The following is an 18,711-nucleotide window of genomic DNA, read 5'->3' as shown; positions in this document are numbered from 1 at the left end:
ATGGCCATGGCTGGGTGTCTCCCTTTGCAATCACCCATACCGTGGGTGGCATGTAACAAGAACACCACAGTCTTAGAGAAAGAGTCCTAAACTCAAAACATCTGAAGTCTTAGATTAATGATCCTGCGATATAAAGATTTATAAGAAATACAGACATGGTCATTCAGATAACCAAAATGTATTTTGGTCTATATATGCTTGGTCTTCATCCACCCTACCTGAAAGTGCTTCAGAGTCATAGGGTGAAAAAGGTGTCTTATTAATAAAGGTGATTTGGGGCCCCACCCAAGTGTAGGGGCTAATTGCCAAGAGGACCAGTCATGTGACTAGAGGGTTGGAACTTTCTGTGCCACCCTGATCTCTAGGAAGAGAAGAGGGGCTGAAGTTTGGATTGGCCAATGGCCAACGATTTAGTCAATCATGATGATATAACGAAGCCTCTATAAAAACCCAAGAGGAGACTTTTGAGTCCTTTTTTCTTTCTTTTTTTTTTTTTTAAAGATTTTATTTATTTATTTGACAGAGAGAGATCACAAGTAGGCAGAGAGGCAGGCAGAGAGAGAGAGAGGAGGAAGCAGGCTCCCTGCCGAGCAGAGAGCCCGATGCGGGACTCGATCCCAGGACCCTGAGATCATGACCTGAGCTGAAGGCAGCGGCTTAACCCACTGAGCCACCCAGGCGCCCCCTTTTTTCTTTTTGGATATCTTCCACATTTGGCGAACAAGAACACTTCCATGTGCCACCACCCTAGGCCCCAAGCTCCACAAGGACAGAAGTTCCATTGTTTGGTACCTCACCCTATAGGTCTCTTCATCATACTTCATCAGACTCATATCCTTTATCACATCCTTTTAATAAGCTGGTAAATGTAAGCAAGTGTTTCCCTGAGTTCTATGAGCCACTCTAGCAAATTCGTTGGATCTAAGGAGGAGGCCATCTGAACCACCAGTCTGTAATACTGGTAACAACCTGGAATTCCAACTGGCATCTGCTGGGTGGCAGGGTGGGGTGGCAGGGAAGATAGCCTTGTAAGATGAAACCCTTAACCTGTGGAATTGGTTGCTATCTCCAGGTAGAGCATGTCAGAATTGAGTTCACACCTGTTGGTATCCAAAAATTGTTTGGTGTTTTGCGTAGGGATCACCCCCCCACACACATTGGCAGTGGGTCCAAGAATGCTAAAAGAACTCCCTAAATCTCAAGCGGTACATATTCTGTATTTAGATGTGGGTAGCCAAGATAAGGGAGGAGGGTTCTTTAGGTTTGTGTTTACCTCTCACTGCTAGCTTTCTGGGCAGATCACCACCACCATGAGCATGCTGAAGACGGCACCCCTGTCTGACGCTCTTCCACACTGAACAAATTGTTGCTCCATTCCCAGTTCAGGTGTGCTCAGCTTTTCTGCTGCCTGAGCTCTTCTAAGTTACTCCCAGGGCAAAGCCACCTTTGCTTCTCGGCTCAGGCCTGTGTGGATTTTCTCAACCTGCCTCAGCCAGCCTGGAATTTTGCAGTGACTGAGAGTAGTAGTCCCTCACCCACTGTGATTTTACTAAATGGGGTTTAAAATCCTGTGGTTTAATGTTTCCATATCAAAACATTTTAATCCGTATCTTTTTTTTAAAGAGAAAGAGCATGGTGCGAGGAGGTGGGGGGAGGCAGAGGGAAAGAGAGAGAATCCCAAGAGGATTCCACACCCAGAATGGAGCCCAATGTAGGGATCCATCTCATGACACTGAGATCATGACCTGAGCCCAAATCAAGAGTTGGCGCCGGAGTGGCTCAGTTGGTTAAGCAACTTCCTTCAGCTCAGGTCATGGTCCTGGAGTCCCAGGATTGAGTCCCCACATCGAGGTCCTGCTGCTTCTCTCTCTGACCCTCTCCCTTCTTGTGCTTTCTCTCGCTCTCAAATAAACAAATAAAATCTTTAAAAAAAAAAAAAAAGGGCAAAAAAAGGAAGTGGACGCTTAACTGAGCCACCCAGGTGCCCCTAATTTACTAATTCAATAATCTAGTTCTAATTTGGTAAAGGAACATGAAAGGAACAAAACAATCATTGTTCCCTCCTCCCATGAACCATTTGGGCAGTCTGTGGTAATATAAATAAGATGACTGATTTCTATATACCTAATAGAAAACAAGAGGTCAGACCCAGAATAAGAATTTCCCAAAATTTAGCAAGGTTAATATTTTGCAAAGCAAAACAGGAGAACACAACCATAAATCCATTGTCAAAACAAAATACATGGGAAAATCTGACTTCAATGCTAAAGCTGCTAACTTCTGTCTCAGGAGGAGGAGCTGCAGCAGCACAAATGACTCAAAAAGCCAAATCAAGGCAAGAAATAATTTGCAGAACAACCTTTTAATACCTAGGAACCTGTATATGAACATTCTCTTTCATAATAGTGAAAAAATGCCCCCCAAAACAATAGTAATAAACCCTGAAAAACCCAAGAACCTGTATTAGAGAAAACCTACCTATACATTCTCCTAGGAGATACACAACATAAAAAACTATAGAGATGTACAGTAAGAATAAATATAAAAAATTCAATCTTCTCCCGAATTTATAGGCTTAATCCGTTTCTTATGAAAATCACTTTGAATTGTTTGGGGGTGAATCTCGAAGTTATTCTAATAGTCATGGAAGTTAAAAAAAAAAAAAACAACATACCACTAGCCTAGATTGTTTTGGTAAAAGACCATGGGGCAGTGAGTAGCCTCTGCCAGGAGCTGTGTATATTACAGAGGGGCAAGAACAGGCTGGTCCCTGTGAGGTCAGAGTGCTGGCTGCATTCCCTAGGGACTCCCAGGATATGGCTCCCATGCTAACGAGTCTGCTCTCCTGCATCTCAGTTCCACACGTTCTAGTCTGTAAGGAGCTCTCTGCTAACAGCTAGACTGTTTGTACTCTGAAAGGTATTGCCTTAAGCTTTGTACCTCTGGACCTGCCTGATACACAGCAGGACCTCCTCAGGTGTTTGTGGAATCAAGTGTCAACAGCTCCTGCCAGGACAGGTGGATAAGCAAAAGGTACTGAAGTCTGCATGAGAGAAGGTCTCAGTGGTGTCTCTCTTGATGCTGCTCCCCCCAAAATATCCACAGGGAGTCTCTATAAGATTACAGAGGATTTCTATTTGCCTGAATGCTCTACACTAAGCACGTGTAACTTTCACAACGTGAAAATACTGAAAAATTATAAGGAACAAATCAATTGTCAAAAAAATCAAATCATAAAAAGCGATTAAATGTTGCGTAAATGTGAACATTTGCATGTTGTGTAAATACCATTATTCTTAATGCAGAATGGGGTAAAAAAAAAAAAAGTCACCACTATAAACTACTAATAGTTGGACAGATTTCATAAAAATGTGAAACTTCACTTTGGAACAGTTTAAGCCCTGAGTCAATTCCATGAGTCCTGACACAGTAAAGCTGCCAGGCAGAGAAGGGGGTGGAGCAGGCCACACATTCAGACACCCAGAACTTGGACAAAGAGAAGTAAGGATCCCACCGACCCACGGCTATTGGGGAATGCAGAGATGGTGTCAGAAAACTAAGTTGTTAATGGCACCTTAAACGATGCCAGGTGTGCCTTACTGGCTCATTTGGCAGAACACGTGACTCTTCATCTCAGGGCAGTAAAATCAAGCCATGTTGGGTGTAGATTACTTAAAAATAAAATCTTTAAGAAAAAAGGGTCTTTTTTAAAAAGTCCAGAAATTCAAAACAAACGACTTACACAAAAATCAAAATTAATGTCAAAAAAATTCATGATTGGGACACCTGGGTGGCTCAGTGGGTTAAAGCCTCTGCCTTCAGGTCAGGTCATGATCCCAGAGTCCTGGGATCAAGCCTGGCATTGGGCTTTCTGCTCAGCAGGGAGCCTGCTTCCACCTCTCTCTGCCTTCCTCTCTGCCTACTTGTGATCTCTGTCTGTCAAATAAATAAAATCTTAAAAAAAAAAATTCAGGATGGGTGAAAACAAGTACTTTTTTTATATATATATTTTATTTACTTGACAGAGAGAAATCACAACTAGGCAGAGAGGCAGGCAGAGAGAGAAGGAAGCAGGCTCCCCACTAAGTAGAGAGCCCAATGCGGGGCTTGATCCCAGGGTCCTGGGATCATGACCTGAGCTGAAGGCAGAGGCTTTAACCCACTGAGCCACCCAGGCACCCCGAAAACAAATACTTTTAAAGACAGGATATGGTGCCTTGTGGAGACATACCAGAACCTGAGGGAAAAGGAAAAGTTAGGAATACCGATATGGATACTTGGTTCATCTTGGATTTCTCACTACTTTGTTTTTTTTTTTTTTTTTTTTTTAAGATTTTATTTATTTATTTGACAGAGATCACAAGTAGGCAGAAAGGCAGGCAGAGAGAGGTGGAAGCAGGCTCCCTGCTGAGCAGAAAGCCCAATGCGAGGCTCGATCCCAGGACTTTGGGATCATGACCTGAGCCAAAGGCAAAGGCTTTAACCCACTGAGCCACCCAGGCGCCCCTGGATTGCTCACTACTTTTTTCCTTAAAGGAAATTAAAATATCATTTGTCTTGATTCCTGGGTGTTCGGTGCTGCCTTAATTGTTGTCTTCTCTCCCCGACCCCCGCCTGAGTTGGGGAGTCTAACGGACAGCCCAAGGGCAGACGTCGTGCCAGGCCAGAGAAGGGACACCTGTCGCAGAGGGCTGCCCCCCCCCCCACCTCCGCGGGAGCTGGGCCCACGCCAGGTTGCAGCTGGACCTGTGCCGGCAACTCTCGGGACCCAGGTCTTTGCACCACCGAGCCACGCAAGCCCAGAATCCAGGGCTGCCCTGAAGGAACTAGTTCCGCCCATTCGGAGGTGCTCTCCTGCGCCCGCTTCTGCACCACGCCAGCCCACCACCTCGTTCGTCCGTGCCGGGCCAATCACAGTGCCGCCCGCGCCGACGCCGACCAATGGGAGCGTCCACCGAGCGAGGGGCGGGCCGCTGTTGTCCGTTACCCGACGCGCCCCGCGGCAGCACGAGGAGCGACTCGGCTCTGAGGCGGCGGCTGAGGTCCGGAGTTTCTCGTGCGGTGGTGGCGACGGCGGCGACGGCGGCGGTGTGGCTCTGAGGTGCGACGGCCATAGACTTGGGCTGGCGGGGAGCAGGCCGGGTGCCTGGGGGCCGCTATAGCGAAGCCCAGTTGAATCGAGCCCCGGAGGCGAGGATCCTTAGTGGCTGGGGGCCCGGCGGGGTAGGCCGCTGCTCTGGGTTTGCGCAGTGGCGTAGAGTCTGTTCCAGAATCCCCCAATTTGGTACCTTCATATTCGATCCTGAGTGTGGCCCGCCGCCTCACCTCGCAGGCGCTAAGGCGGCCTTGGCACCCCAAGAGCGGGCCTAGAGCTAAGAAGCGGGACTGTCGTGTAGATGGAGTTATTTCCGGTGGGAGGCGGAAATCCACCTGCGCGTGCATCGCTGTGACAGGCGTTCACGGGTCCCCTGCCACGGGCGGAACCAGCTGGATAGACGGACAGCGGACCCAGACTCCCCGAAGTGGGTGTGTTGGCCAGGCCAGCAGGGGTTCCCACAGCCGGGGTGTCTGGGGGGACCCGGAGGGGGGAGGGGGAGTTCCAAGTGGTTGGCGGGAAGTGGGACGCGGCAGCCAGGGAGAACGCACGGGGCTCACCTGTCGAGGACGTGTTGTGGCAGGTTGACGCAGAGCCCAGGCACTTTTTCCGAGAGGCTGGCAGGGGGTCCTGCGGGGTGTTTAATCTGCATCCAAAGAGCAGTGACATCTGTTGCTGAGCTTTAAGCTGGGGTTTGAACTAATCCTGCATTCTGGAAAGATTGTTCTGGCCGGATAGGAGGTCATTGCTGCAGTCCGTGTGAGAGTCAGCGGTCCTTTACAAAAATGTGTCAGATGTTAAAACTGACAGGACTTGACAGGGATGCAGGAGTTGTCAAAGGAGAGTCCTGCGGGTGCTGGCTGGGTTCTGGGATTTAAAACACTGGAGGGAATCGTTTGGTAAATAAGAACCGAGAAAACAGAATAGAAATGGGTATGTACCTAGGAGTGGAATTGCTGGATCATATGGTCATCCTCTGTTTAGTTTAATGAGGAACAGCCAGATTGTTTTCCAAACCGGAAATTGTTTTATCTTCTCACCAATTTTGAGGGTTCCAGTTGCTTCATTCCCTTGCCAACATTTCTATTCTGTGTGTGCTTTTTTTTTTTAATAGCCATCCTAGTGGGTATAAAATAGTACCTCATTATAGGTTCGATTTGCGTTTCTCTAATGAATACTGATATATTGAGAATCTTTTCATGTGTTTATTGGCCATTTGTGTATCTTTGAAGAAATGTTAATTCAGGTATTTTGCTTGTTTTAAAATTGGGTTGTCTTTTTGTTGCTGATTTGTTAGTGTTCTTTATATATTCCAGATAGTTGACCCTTACCAGAAGTGTGATTTGCAAGTGTTTTTTTTAATACTAAAATTTTTCCTTTTGTCCAAGTTTTTGATGTTGAATATCTGTACATATTTAAGAATGAAGCTTGCACGGGCGCCTGGGTGGCTCAGTTGGCTGAGCGACCGCCTTCGGCTCAGGTCATGATCCCGGACTTCCAGGATCGAGTCCCGCATCGGGCTCCCAGCTCCTTGGGGAGTCTGCTTCTCCCTCTGACCTTCTCTCTCATGCTCTCTCTCACTCATTCTCTCTCAAATAAATGAATAAAATCTTTTTTTAAAAAAAAAATGAAGGTTGCAACACGTTGAATGCAGATTTGAAGGCAGAATTGGACATGAACTAGAATCCATCTTGTAACAACAGATATTAAAGAGAGTGGCAGAATTTTAATGCTCTTTTTGCTAACTTTTTTGAAAATATGCATTTTTACATTCAAAGTGCTGCTTAAAGGGCAACTGGGTGGCTCAGTGGGTTAAGCCTCTGCCTTTGGCTTGGGTCATAATCTCAGGGTTGTGAGATCAAGCCCTGCATCGGGCTCTCTGCTCAGTGGGGAGCCCTGCTTCCCTTTCCCCCTCTGCCTGCCTCTCTGTCTGCTTGTGATCTCTCTCTCTGTCAAATAAATAAATAAAATCTTTAAAAAAAAAAATAATGTGCTGCTTAAGTAATGGATTTATGAGTGTTTATGAATAAATATTTAAAATTTTTCTATTTTAATTCTAATAATGTAAGTATTAGTAGGTATTAGCCACATAAACAAATACTCTTTGGGGTTCTCAATACTTCATAACAATGTGAAGACTTCCTGTGTCCAAAAAATAAGAAACCACTGATATATTCTAAGTCAGTCATTTTGATAAGTTAGTTTTCTTTCTTTCTTTTTTTTTTTTTTTAGATTTTTTTATTTATTTCAGAGAGAGAGATCACAAGTAGGCAGAGAGACAGGCAGAGAGAGAGAGAGGAGGAAGCAGTCTCCCTGCTGAGCAGAGAGCCCGATGCGGGGCTCGATCCCAGGACCCTGGGATCATGACCTGAGCCGAAGGCAGAGGCTTTAATCCACTGAGCCACCCAGGCGCCCCAAGTTAGTTTTCTTTTCATCTTAACTTTTATTTTAAATACTTTCCAGGAATTCCTAGAGTAGGATCTTTACTGACTTAAATAAAATCCCTTAAGCCAAGAGTTAGTAGAAATTTTTAGATGTAATATAAAAGTCTGTAAAAACCTCTATTTATGTGTGTATGTGTATGTTCTCGGGGAAGTGAATGTGAGACTTCTATAAAATCTTTGGAAACTCCATAACCACAAACATTAACAGCCACTAGCCAGACTTAAGGCGATAAAAATAATAAAAGGTTACTAAGCTCTTGGTATTAGGCCAGATTTTTTTCCGTTATCAGATTTTTTTCCGTTATTTTTTCCAATTTCGCTAAAATCAGTTTCTGAAACACTACATTGGAGGCTGAATACTTCCAGTCCAGATTATTCCTAAGCCTCAAAATTGTATATCATTTTCAATTTGTACATGTTAGAGGCACTTAGCGCTTGTATGTATTAAATGAACTCATCATCTCTATTTCTTCACACCCAAAAGCAAAATAATACAAATGTATTCCTTCTCCTTTGTTCCTAGTTCAGTGAGTATACCATCAATGATAGTGAGTTCACTTTTATACGTATTAAGTCTGGTTGTCTTGTCTCCTCTTTTTGCCCATGTTTTGCCGGTGGGTCATCCAATAGTTGTTCTTGTAACTTGAGAAGCTCTATTCCCTTTGAGATGTTCTTTGTTAGTGATTGGCCCCTATGTAAGCCTTATGATTTAGCTTATGTCACTTTCATTATAATCTTTTCCTTACTTTTATCAATTTATCCATGCTATATTATTGTCTACTTTATTATTGTGAAATCCAAAGTAGATATAGGTTATATTTTTCTTACTCAGCTAGAGTATTAGTTTTTAATTGCTTTTTTAAATACAACTCTCAGTTTTAAAAACTCAAAATGCATTTGTGTGTAACAGTATATCCTTTATGTCAAAGTAAATACCAAATAGATTTAGTAATCAATATGATAGCCGACTCCTACTTGCTTGTCTTGTAGATTTTAATTTAAAAGACAATTCCTCAGGAAAGCCTTCCCTTAACCCTTAGTCTGGCTCTTTTATTTATTTATTTTTTAAAGATTTATTTATTTATTTGAGGTGGGGGGAGAGGGAGATAGAGAAAGAGAGAATCTCAAGTAGATTCCCATTGAACTTGAACCCTGACTCAGGGCTCAATTCCACGACCCATGAGATCACAACCTAACATAATGGCTCTTGTGTCAGGCTCCTTGCTTAGTGGGAAGTCTGCTTCTCCCTGTCCCTTTGTCTCTCTCTCCCCACTTGTTCTCTCTTGCTCTAGAACAAGCAGGGTAGAGGAGCAGAGAGGGGGGGAGAGAATTTCAAGCAGACTCCATGCTGAGGGGGGAGCCTGATGCAGAGCTCAATCTCACAACCCTGCGATTGTGACCTGAGCCAAAATCAAGAGGTGGACACTTAACCAACTGAACCACCCAGGTGCCCTGGAATATGTATTTTTAAAGAGTGTCCCAAGTTTGAGATAGGGGACCCTATAAGAAGTTATATGCTCTCTCTCTACTCTCCTATTCTGCTTCTGGAAATTGCTTCTTTGTTTTATGTCCATCATGTTTCATAAGGGCCGAGACTAATCACCCTTATATTCTTTTTTTTTTTTTAAAGATTCTATTTATTTATTTGACAGAGATATCACAAGCAGATGGAGAGGCAGGCAGAGAGAGAGAGAGAGAGAGAGAGAAGCAGGCTCCCTGCTGAGCAGAGAGCCCAATACGGGACTCGATCCCAGGACCCTGAGATCATAACCTGAGCCGAAGGCAGCGGCTTAACCCACTAAGCCACCCAGGCGCCCCCACCCCTATATTCTTAATACTTAGCATATGACTTAGCAAATATAAGTTTGGTCATTATTGACTTATATATTAAAGAATGATTCTCTAGAGAAGGATGGGTATACATTCCTTACACTGGAATGTAATTTCTTGGTAATAGGGTAGGTATATGTTTAACATCATTAGAAACTTAGTTTTTCAAAATGGGTTTTAGCAATTTGCATTCCCTTTCTTTTTTTTTTTTTTTTTGCCTTTCTGATGAATGTGAAGTGAATGTGATTTAAATTTGCATTTCCCTGATGACTAATGATCCTGAGCACTTTCTCTAATCTTAAGAGCAATTCATATGCCTTGTGTTATGTATGTGTGAAGTAATACCCAAGTATTTTGTCCCTTTTTTTATTAGATAATCGTTTTTTTAAAGATTTTATTTATTTATTTGACAGATAGAGATCTCAAGTATACAGAGAGGCAGGCAGAGAGAGAGGGGGAAGTAGGGAGCCCAATGAGGGACTCGATCCCAGGACTCTGGGATCATGACCTGAGCCAAAGGCAGTGGCTTTAACCTACTGAGCCACCCAGGCCCCCTATTAGATAACCTTTTTTAAATTGTATTTGTGTTCATTCTTTACATAATCTAGGTAAGAGTCCTCCCTTGGATATATAAATTGTGACTATTTTCTCCGTCTTTGTCTTTTCACTTTTTTAGTGGTGTCTTCTGATGAGCAGAAGTTTTAAATTTTTTGTGGAAGTTTAAATTAGCAACTTTTTAATTAATACTTTTTGTATTCTAAGAAATCTTTGCCTCCCCCAAAGACATGAATATATTCTCCTGTATTTTCTTGAGAAAATTTATAGGTTTGCTTTTTGCATTCGGAAATGTGATCTATCTCACTTCTGTTATATAAGATGTAAAGTAGGGAGTCTAGGCATTTTTTCTGCCTTTCAGAAATCTAGCTGTGTCAGCACCATTTATTGAATCTGCCCTAGCCCTTCCTTTCCACGTTGAACTGAATTAGTACCTGTCTCAAAAATCAAGTGGCTCTCTTTCCAGACTCTCATAATTTGTTCCTTAATCTATTAGTCTAAATACTACACTGCAAATACTCTAGCCTTATAAATAAGTCTTGAAATATGTGTCATTTAATTTTCTTCTAAACTATTTTGGCTACTCCAAGTTCATTGCATTTCCATGTATGTCAACTTCTACAAAAAACAAAATTATTCTGCAGTTTTGATTGAAATTGTGGTCAGTCTGTATCTCAGTTTGTAGAGAACAGATCTTAACAATATTGTCTCTTGATCCATGAACTTGGTGTATCTCTCCTTTTGTTTAGTTCTGCCTTAATTTCTCTTAGCAGTGTTTTATAGTTTTCAACATAAAATTTTTATACATCTTTCATTGCATTTAAACACCAAGTTTTTAATGTTTTGTGATGCTTTTGTAAATGATACTCTTCTAAAATTTTCATTTTCCAAATGTTTGTTACTAGAGGATAGAAATGCACTTGACCTTTTATTTTTCAACTTTGCTTAATTTACTTATTGTTGTAGTAGTTTTTCTATATCACTTTGTTTTTTCTCTGTACATTATCTGTTAATAAAGACTGTTGTACTTCTTTTTCCCCTCCACTCTGTATGCCTTTTATTTATTGTACTGCCTATGACATCTAGTACATGAAATAAATGCAAGAGAGTAAATGTCTTGTTTTTGACAGAAATTATTCAGTTTTTACTATCAAATATGTTAGCCATACAGTTTTTTATTCTTTTGTTTTTTTTGTAGATACCCATTATTAGATTGAGGAAATTCCTTACTGTTTTTTTTTTTTTTTTCCTGAGAGGTTTTACCATTAATAGGCTCTGAGTTTTAAGAGATGTTATCAAGTTCTTCTTCTGCATCTCTTAAGATAATCCTGTGATTTTTCTTCTTTATTCTCTTACTGTGGTCAATAATTGATTGCTTTTAATGTTGCCAGATTTGCTTTGCAAAAAATTATTTTAGGCTATAGGAGTCTATGTGCATGAGAGCTGTTGGCCATTCTTTTCTTGCAATGTCTTTCTTAGATTTTGGTATCAAGCTTATGCTGAATTTCTAAAACATATTGGGAAGTCTTCCCTCTTCCTTGTCTTTCTAAAGAACTTTGTCTAAAATTGAATTCTGCTTTTATTTCTACTTTAGTTGATGGGTAGAATTCATCAGTGAAACCATCTGCATCTGGAATTTTCTTTGAGGGAAAATTTTTATTTACAGGTTTAATTTTCTTAAGAGATATGGGACTATCCAGATTGTTTATATATTCTTATATCCATTTTGGAAGGTTGTGGGTTTCAAGGAAGTGTGTCTGAGTTGTAGAATTTATCAGATAATGTTGTTCATTATATTCTCTATTATTTTAATGTCTGTAAGTTTCTATAGTTATGTCTCCTTTATCATGCATGATAATGGCAATTTTTGCTTTTTTTCTTGAATGTTCTGTGAAGAGTTTATAAATTTTATTAATCTTCAAAAATTTGGATGTGTTCCTTTTTTGTCTATTCATTTACTTTTATTTACCTCTCATTATTTCCATCATACTTTGGACTTAATTTGTTATAATTTTTCAAGTTTCTTAAGACAAATAATTGATTTTAAACCTTTTTCCTTTTCTAGTATAAGGTCTTAAAGCTATACATTTCTCTCTAAGCACTATAAATTTTGATATGTTGTATTTTCATAATCATTTAGTTAAAAAAATTTTAATTGCTGTTGTGATATGGTTTTTTATCCATGAATTATATATAAATGTTTTTTTTTTAAATTTCTAAATTTTTGGAAAGTATGGGATGCCTGGGTGGCTCAGATGGTTAAACATCTGACTCTTGATTTCAGCTCAAGTCATGTTCTCAGGGTGCTGGATGCACCCTGTGGTGGATGTGGAGCCTGCTTGGGGTTCTCTCTCTCCCTCTCCCTCTGCCCATCCCCCCTTGCAAAAGAAGTATTTGGGAAGTTACCCTTTTTATTATTCTTAATTGTACTGTAGTCAGAAAACATACTTTCAAGCATATGGAAGATTCTGGCCATGATATAGTAACAGAAATTTGATTTATCATGTTGCCACAAAACAACTTGAAAACTAGGCCTTGTGTATGAAACAACTGTTTCCAGATACTGGGCAATAGGCAGTATAGGACTGTGATTTCCGAAGGAAAGAAAACATACAACATGAGCCGTATGGAGCCTGGCTTCCTACCTGGAACACATTTGCAGATCAGTAGCTGCATACTAGCTACCGTGGGATGTGTTAGCTTGCTCGGGTAATGAAACCACATTTGGTAGAACAGCTGCGATTGGAGTTACCACCTAGTTAAATTTGTGGTAGTCCACTGTCATCTCCAAGATCCATCTCTGTTCTGCACAGGTCAAATATGAGAGTTGAATGGAGATGTGAGAATCACAAACTGCATTTTTCAAGTCCTTGGTGATGGCACTAATCTCTGCAATCCCTTCAGGAATGTGATACTGCTTTAATTTACTATTTTTCTAGGTAGAGGCAATACTAATGCCTTCCTTTTGGCTTTTCCCGCCATAATAGCCCTCACTCAACAGGTCAGGGAACCACTGTAAGAATTCTGCCATCTGTTAATCTGTTATGTCTCTTACGATAATGCATTCTGAAACTGGGAAAATAACCACAGATGGGATCAGGGACCCAGTGGACCTATAGCAAAATAGACCTGAGCTAAAATTACATTGCTCATCTGACCTCCCTAAGTCCCTACTCTGATTGGAGGGCTGAGCCACAGCCCACAGGATATTTCGGATATCCTGAAATCAATGTCAGTTCAGAGCCAGTTGTCTGATTATTTCTTTTTCCCCAATATACAGTTAGTTTGGTAAGAGGCTAACCTTTTCAGAAAGGCTAGGAGAAAGATTAGTAATTTTAATTTTTAGTAGTGTGTGTTTAGGGTCCTTCTTCAAGAGGACCCAGCCTCCTCTACATTCAAGGGGTGCTGGGACTAAAAACTGGCACAGGTCTCAGAATTGATTTTATGATTTTATGATTTTATGATTCAGGTTAGAGTTTTGTTCACTTGACCTAGAACTTTCCTGCTTACACAGATCAAATAAGATTTTAGTAGGCTTGATAGGAATTGATAAAGGACAGATCTTTAATGGCCTTTTCAATTTTTTCTATGATTTGTTCTCTGACTAGCTTTTTCTGTGAGTTTTTTAGAAACTATTTTCCTAGAAAATTGACTATTTTGGTTAAATTTTAATTTATCCATCAGAAGTGTGTATAGCAATCTCAGTTTTTATAAGTACTTTTTAGAAGTACTCTTTAGAAACCTCTTACTAAAGTGCTTATTTTCTCATTGCTAACTTGTGTTTCATTCCTCTCTTAGTGAGATTTGTCTGATATTTATCTACTTTATTTTTTCAAATAATAGCTTAGTTTTATTTTTTTTTTTTATTTTTATTTTTTTTAAGATTTTATTTATTTATTTGACAGAGAGAGATCACAAGTAGGCAGAGAGGCAGGCAGAGAGAGAGAGGAGGAAGCAGGCTCCCCGCTGAGCAGAGAGCCCGATGCGGGACTCGATCCCAGGACCCTGAGATCATGACCTGAGCCGAAGGCAGCGGTTTAACCCACTGAGCCACCCAGGCGCCCAATAGCTTAGTTTTAGTTATCACTTTTATTCTTTTCAAATTGGTCACTTCTGCTTTTGTCTTAACTAATTCTTTTTGATCTAAGTATTATAGCGGTGTGTTTTCTAGATTCTTGAGTTGACCTCTTATTAGTCTATTTAGCTAGACTTAATAACAAGTATCTGAAGTTGTGTCTTGTGGTTATAACTTTAGCCAGGTCCCATATATTTTGGAACTCTCTGCTCTCATGGTCATTAAATTTGTTTTTAGTTGTTGAAGTTTGTACCATTTATTAAGAAGCTAAGTCAGGATTCAAAGCCAGACAGGCTGTCTTCATGAAGTAAGCTCTCTGCTTTATACAGTCAACCCAAACAACGGGTTTGAACTGTGGGGGGCCACTTATATGCAGACTTTTTTGATATTATACTGTACTATAAATGTATATTCATTATGGCATTTTTTTGTTTTTAATTTTTTAATTTTTAATTTTTTGAAAAACTTTTATTCATTTGAGAGAGAAAGTGAGAGCACGAGTGGTGGGGATGGGTAAGAGGAGAGGGAGAAACAGACTTCCTGCAAATTAGGGAGCCTGATACAAAGCCCAATCCCAGGACCCCAGGACCATGACTCAAGGCAAAGGCAGACACCAAATTGACTGAGCCACACAAGTGCCCCACCCTTTTTTTTTTTTTTTTTAAAGAGAGAGAGCAAACAGGAGGGAAGAGGGGAAGAGAGAGAATCTTTTTTTTTTTTTTTTTAAGATTTTATTTACTTGACAGAGATCACAAGTAGCGGAGAGGCAGGCAGAGAGAGAAAGAGGAAGAGAAGCAGCCTCCCTGCTGAGCAGAGAGCCTGATGCGAAGCTCGATCCCAGGACTCCAGGATCATGACCCGAACCAAAGGCAGAGGCTTTAACCCACTGAGCCACCCAGGCACCCCGAGAGAATGAGAGAAATAGAGAGAGAGAGAGAAAGAATCTTAAGAAGCTGGCTTCATGCTCAGTGTGTGGAGCCCAACCTGGGCCTTGATTCCATGACCCTGAGATCATGACTTAAGCCAAAAATCAAGAGTTGTGTGCCCCCCCCCATTAAATTTGTAATAGCATCTTTTTCTCTAGCTTACTTTATTATGGGAATACTATATATAACACATATAATACAAAATATGTGTTCTGCAAATGTTTAGGTTATTGGGAAGGCTTCCAGTCAATAGCAGGCTATTGTTAAGTTTTGAGGGACTCAGAGTTACACATGGGGGCTTGGTGCCTCTGTGTTCAAAGGTCAGCTGTAATGTCTTCTCATTGTGGCCCATGGCAAGTGAACTTAGATGATTTATTCAGGATCATTAATTGAAGTAGTTTATTGAGAATTAGAACAAAATCAGTTTTTTCAAACTCCCCAGGAACCTTCCACTGACAATGCCTTGTCTTTTTAGACCTATAGACAGGGAAGATAACTAGGGGCCAGAAGGCCCAAAATGATTGTGTGTGTTGACTGGACATTTCTTCAGCTGGTGTCCTCTGGAATCACTCATGTATCCATTGGGGTGCCTTGACTTTCCTATAAGTGACTAGCTTGGACTTCCCCATATGGCCAATGGATTCAAAGAGTCCTTGTCAGTGACTTTTTAAAAACACCTTTATTGAGGTATATTTTACTCGTTTCAGATACACAGTTCAGTTTTGATAACTTTACCAAGTGGTGCAGGCATCATACCATAAATCAGCTTTAGAACATTTTAATCCCTCCAGTAAAAACCCATTTATAGTTAACCCCTTTTCCCATCTCCTATCTGAGGCAACCATTATGTCTCTATAAATTTGTTTTTTTCTGTACATTGCATTTAAATGGTATCATCATTGTATGATCTCTTGTCCAACTTCTTTCTTTCAACATGTTTTTGGGATTATTTCATGAGATTAAATGTTTTAGTTAGTTTGTTCCTTTTGTTGCTGAAAGATACTCCATTGTATGGATATGGATATACTGTTTCATTGGGCTTTAATAAGTCTATAATTTGTTTTGAAACATTTTTGATCCAGTTTTGAAATCAGTGGGTCACACGGTAGCCTTCAGTACTCTGTTTTTTGGATTAAAGCTTTTAGTAGCTTAATACATTGTCCTTTAATGTTCCTTGGAAATTTTAAAAGAATGTGCCATGTCTGTTTAAATAATATAATTTATTACTTAGCTGTCAGTTCATGCTTTTACAAAAGTTATTCAAATGTTCTACCAGTTTTCTCGCCCTCTTGTATTAGAATCTCTGATCATAATTGCTGTTTTGTCAAATTCTTGATTTTCTAATAGTTTTTTTTTAAATATAATGCCAAATTTGATAATAGTTTGATATTTATTCCTCTTCTAGAGTGCCCATCCTTGAGAGATGCAGGCTACTGCAGTGGTGAAGACAGCTTCTGGTAAAGGCTCCCACTATAATGGAGGAAACATCCAGAAAGGTGAGGGGCCAGGCCAGTTGGCTTTATTCTGGGTGGAGAGATATTAATGTAAATGGGTTATTTAGTTCCCCCTCCGGTGTTGCTACTTTTTAAGCCTTCCTCCTAGTAAGATGGTAAGATTCAGCATGTTTTCAATTTAGCAAACTCAGGTGATTTCTGATGAATATGCGCAGCCTACACAGGACCCCTCAGATAGATGGAAGATTTAGGAAAGAAAATTCTGGGTGAGCCAGAAGAGAGGGTTTCTATTCAGTCAGGGCTTCAGGGTATAAAGTGGAAGGTGGGCAGGTTGGTCTCTGCTACCCAAGTTGTAGATGTTTTGTCTTCACACAAATCTGAAAATTTTCTGTGTTTATTGGTAGATGAGAAAACAAGAAATAGCAAGAACATAAAAAGCAAGATGACTGAGTTTTGTGTGCTTATAATATATGTGGTTTTAACACACACACACACACACACACACACACAGTAGAATAAAATATAGAAGAATACTTTTATAATCCTGTGGTAGAGAAGGCTAGAGAGACAAAAGCCAGAAGTCAGGCTTTTAATTTTAATTTTTTAAATTAAAATTCTTAATTTTAATTTAAGTAATCTTAAAAATACAGTCTAAGATTTTATAGAAAGTTAAAAGATAAGCAATAAACTAGGGGGAAAATCTCATAAATATGAAAAACAATCAGTATCCAGAATGCATAACTAACTCCTATACGAATCCCTAAGAAAAACAAATAAATTTAAAAGTGAAGCTGACACTTCTAACCTTTGCTCCAACCCCATATTTATAATGGTTTATCAGATACTCAGATGTGGGGGCACCTGGGTGGCTTAGTGGGTTAAAGCCTCTGCCTTTGGCTCAGGTCATGATCCCAGGGTCCTGGGATCAAGCCCCGCATCAGGCTCCCTGGTCAGCAGGGAGCCTGCTTCCCTTCCTCTCTGCCTGCCTCTCTGTCTGCTTGTGATCTCTGTCTGTCAAATAAATAAAAATAAAAATCTTAAAAAATAAAATTAAATTTAAAAAGATATTCACATGTGGGTGTTTTATCACTGACCTCAAACACCACTTGCTTACAACTGACCCCTTGTTATCTCCTCTCTCCCCTCTTGCTCTTTCTCTATTCCTCTTTATAAAGTGCATCTATCCCTTTAGCTCCAAATACTTCCATTCAACTGTAATAATACCAGGTTGTAAACCTTAGCATTATCTCAGAATGATGTCCAGGTAGGTGATAGCAAGTTGGTAGCCATGAAATCAGTTTAGCTGATTGTGATCAACTTTTTAAAAATAAATTAATCAGACCAGAAAATACCAAAATGTATTGGACATAGAGTAGTCACTGTTTTGTAGGATTTTTGTTTCACTTACAGATATCCATATGTGTGTATGTACTGGATCTTGATATAAAATGTGGTTCTGATTATGTTCTTAGTCCAAAAACGTCAACAGTCATTTTCTCTCCTTCATTTCCCATTCCTAATCAACCCCCAAGTCTTGTCAGTATGGCGCTTTTATCCCAGTCCCATCTTCTCATCCCTCTTCTGTACTTAGTCTTTCTGCCTCAGTCTCCTCTTCAAGCTTTTATTCTCATTGTTGTCAGGGGTATTTAAACTTACTCTGTTCACTTGACTACCCTTTTAAGAAGCTTTCAGTAGCTGTCTGTTGCCTTAGAATAAAAACCATACTTCTTAGCACATCATAAAAGTTCTCTTTCTGTTCTCAGCTCTTGTTAGTTCCATAGAGGTGTTTTATTCCAGAGTGGCTTATAATTTCCTGAAAATGCCATGTTCTTCCATGTAGCTGACTTTCTTTTTTTTTTTTTTTTTTTTTTAAAGATTTTATTTATTTATTTGACAGAGAGAGATCACAAGTAGGCAGAGAGGCAGAGAGAGAGAGGAGGAGGAAGCAGGCTTCCCGCTAAGCAGAGAGCCCGATGCGGGACTCGATCCCAGGACCCTGAGATCATGACCCGAGCCGAAGGCAGCGGCTTAACCCACTGAGCCACCCAGGCGCCCCTGTAGCTGACTTTCTATGTGCATGCTGTTTGATTTGCCTGAAATAACTATTTTGTTTCAAAACACTTTTTAAATGTAAATTTCCTCTGAAGTTTACTTCTTCTTTTTTCTAGAGCATTTCCCTGCTCATTAACACAGCTCTGTCACTGTATTACATGTAAGTGTCCTTTTTCTTACCTGTGACCCTGAGGAAAACCGTGTTTGGGTGCAATGCCAATGTCTCTTTTTCTTTGTTTCTGTAAAGCCTAAGGCTGTCATTAGGAGGCATTCAAAGATT

General features: G+C 40.4%; 1 protein-coding gene across 1 annotated transcript in view; it reads left to right on the top strand.

Annotated features, from left to right (window-relative positions):
• The first annotated feature begins 4,891 nt into the window (after positions 1 to 4,891).
• The window catches only part of RBM44 (RNA binding motif protein 44), a 36,047-nt gene continuing 22,227 nt past the window's right edge, over positions 4,892 to 18,711 (top strand). Inside the window, exons 1-2 of the mRNA XM_082691036.1 lie at positions 4,892 to 5,101; positions 16,331 to 16,421. Coding sequence (XP_082547162.1) covers positions 16,349 to 16,421 — 73 coding nt within the window. The 5' untranslated portion in view covers positions 4,892 to 5,101; positions 16,331 to 16,348. The remainder of the gene's footprint in view (positions 5,102 to 16,330; positions 16,422 to 18,711) is intronic.

The sequence above is a fragment of the Mustela nivalis genome (assembly GCF_964662115.1).
Source record: "Mustela nivalis genome assembly, chromosome: 11".
Lineage (NCBI taxonomy): Eukaryota > Metazoa > Chordata > Mammalia > Carnivora > Mustelidae > Mustela > Mustela nivalis.
The sequence above is the reverse complement of the archived record's forward strand: the minus strand, read 5'-3'. Positions and strand labels throughout refer to the sequence as shown.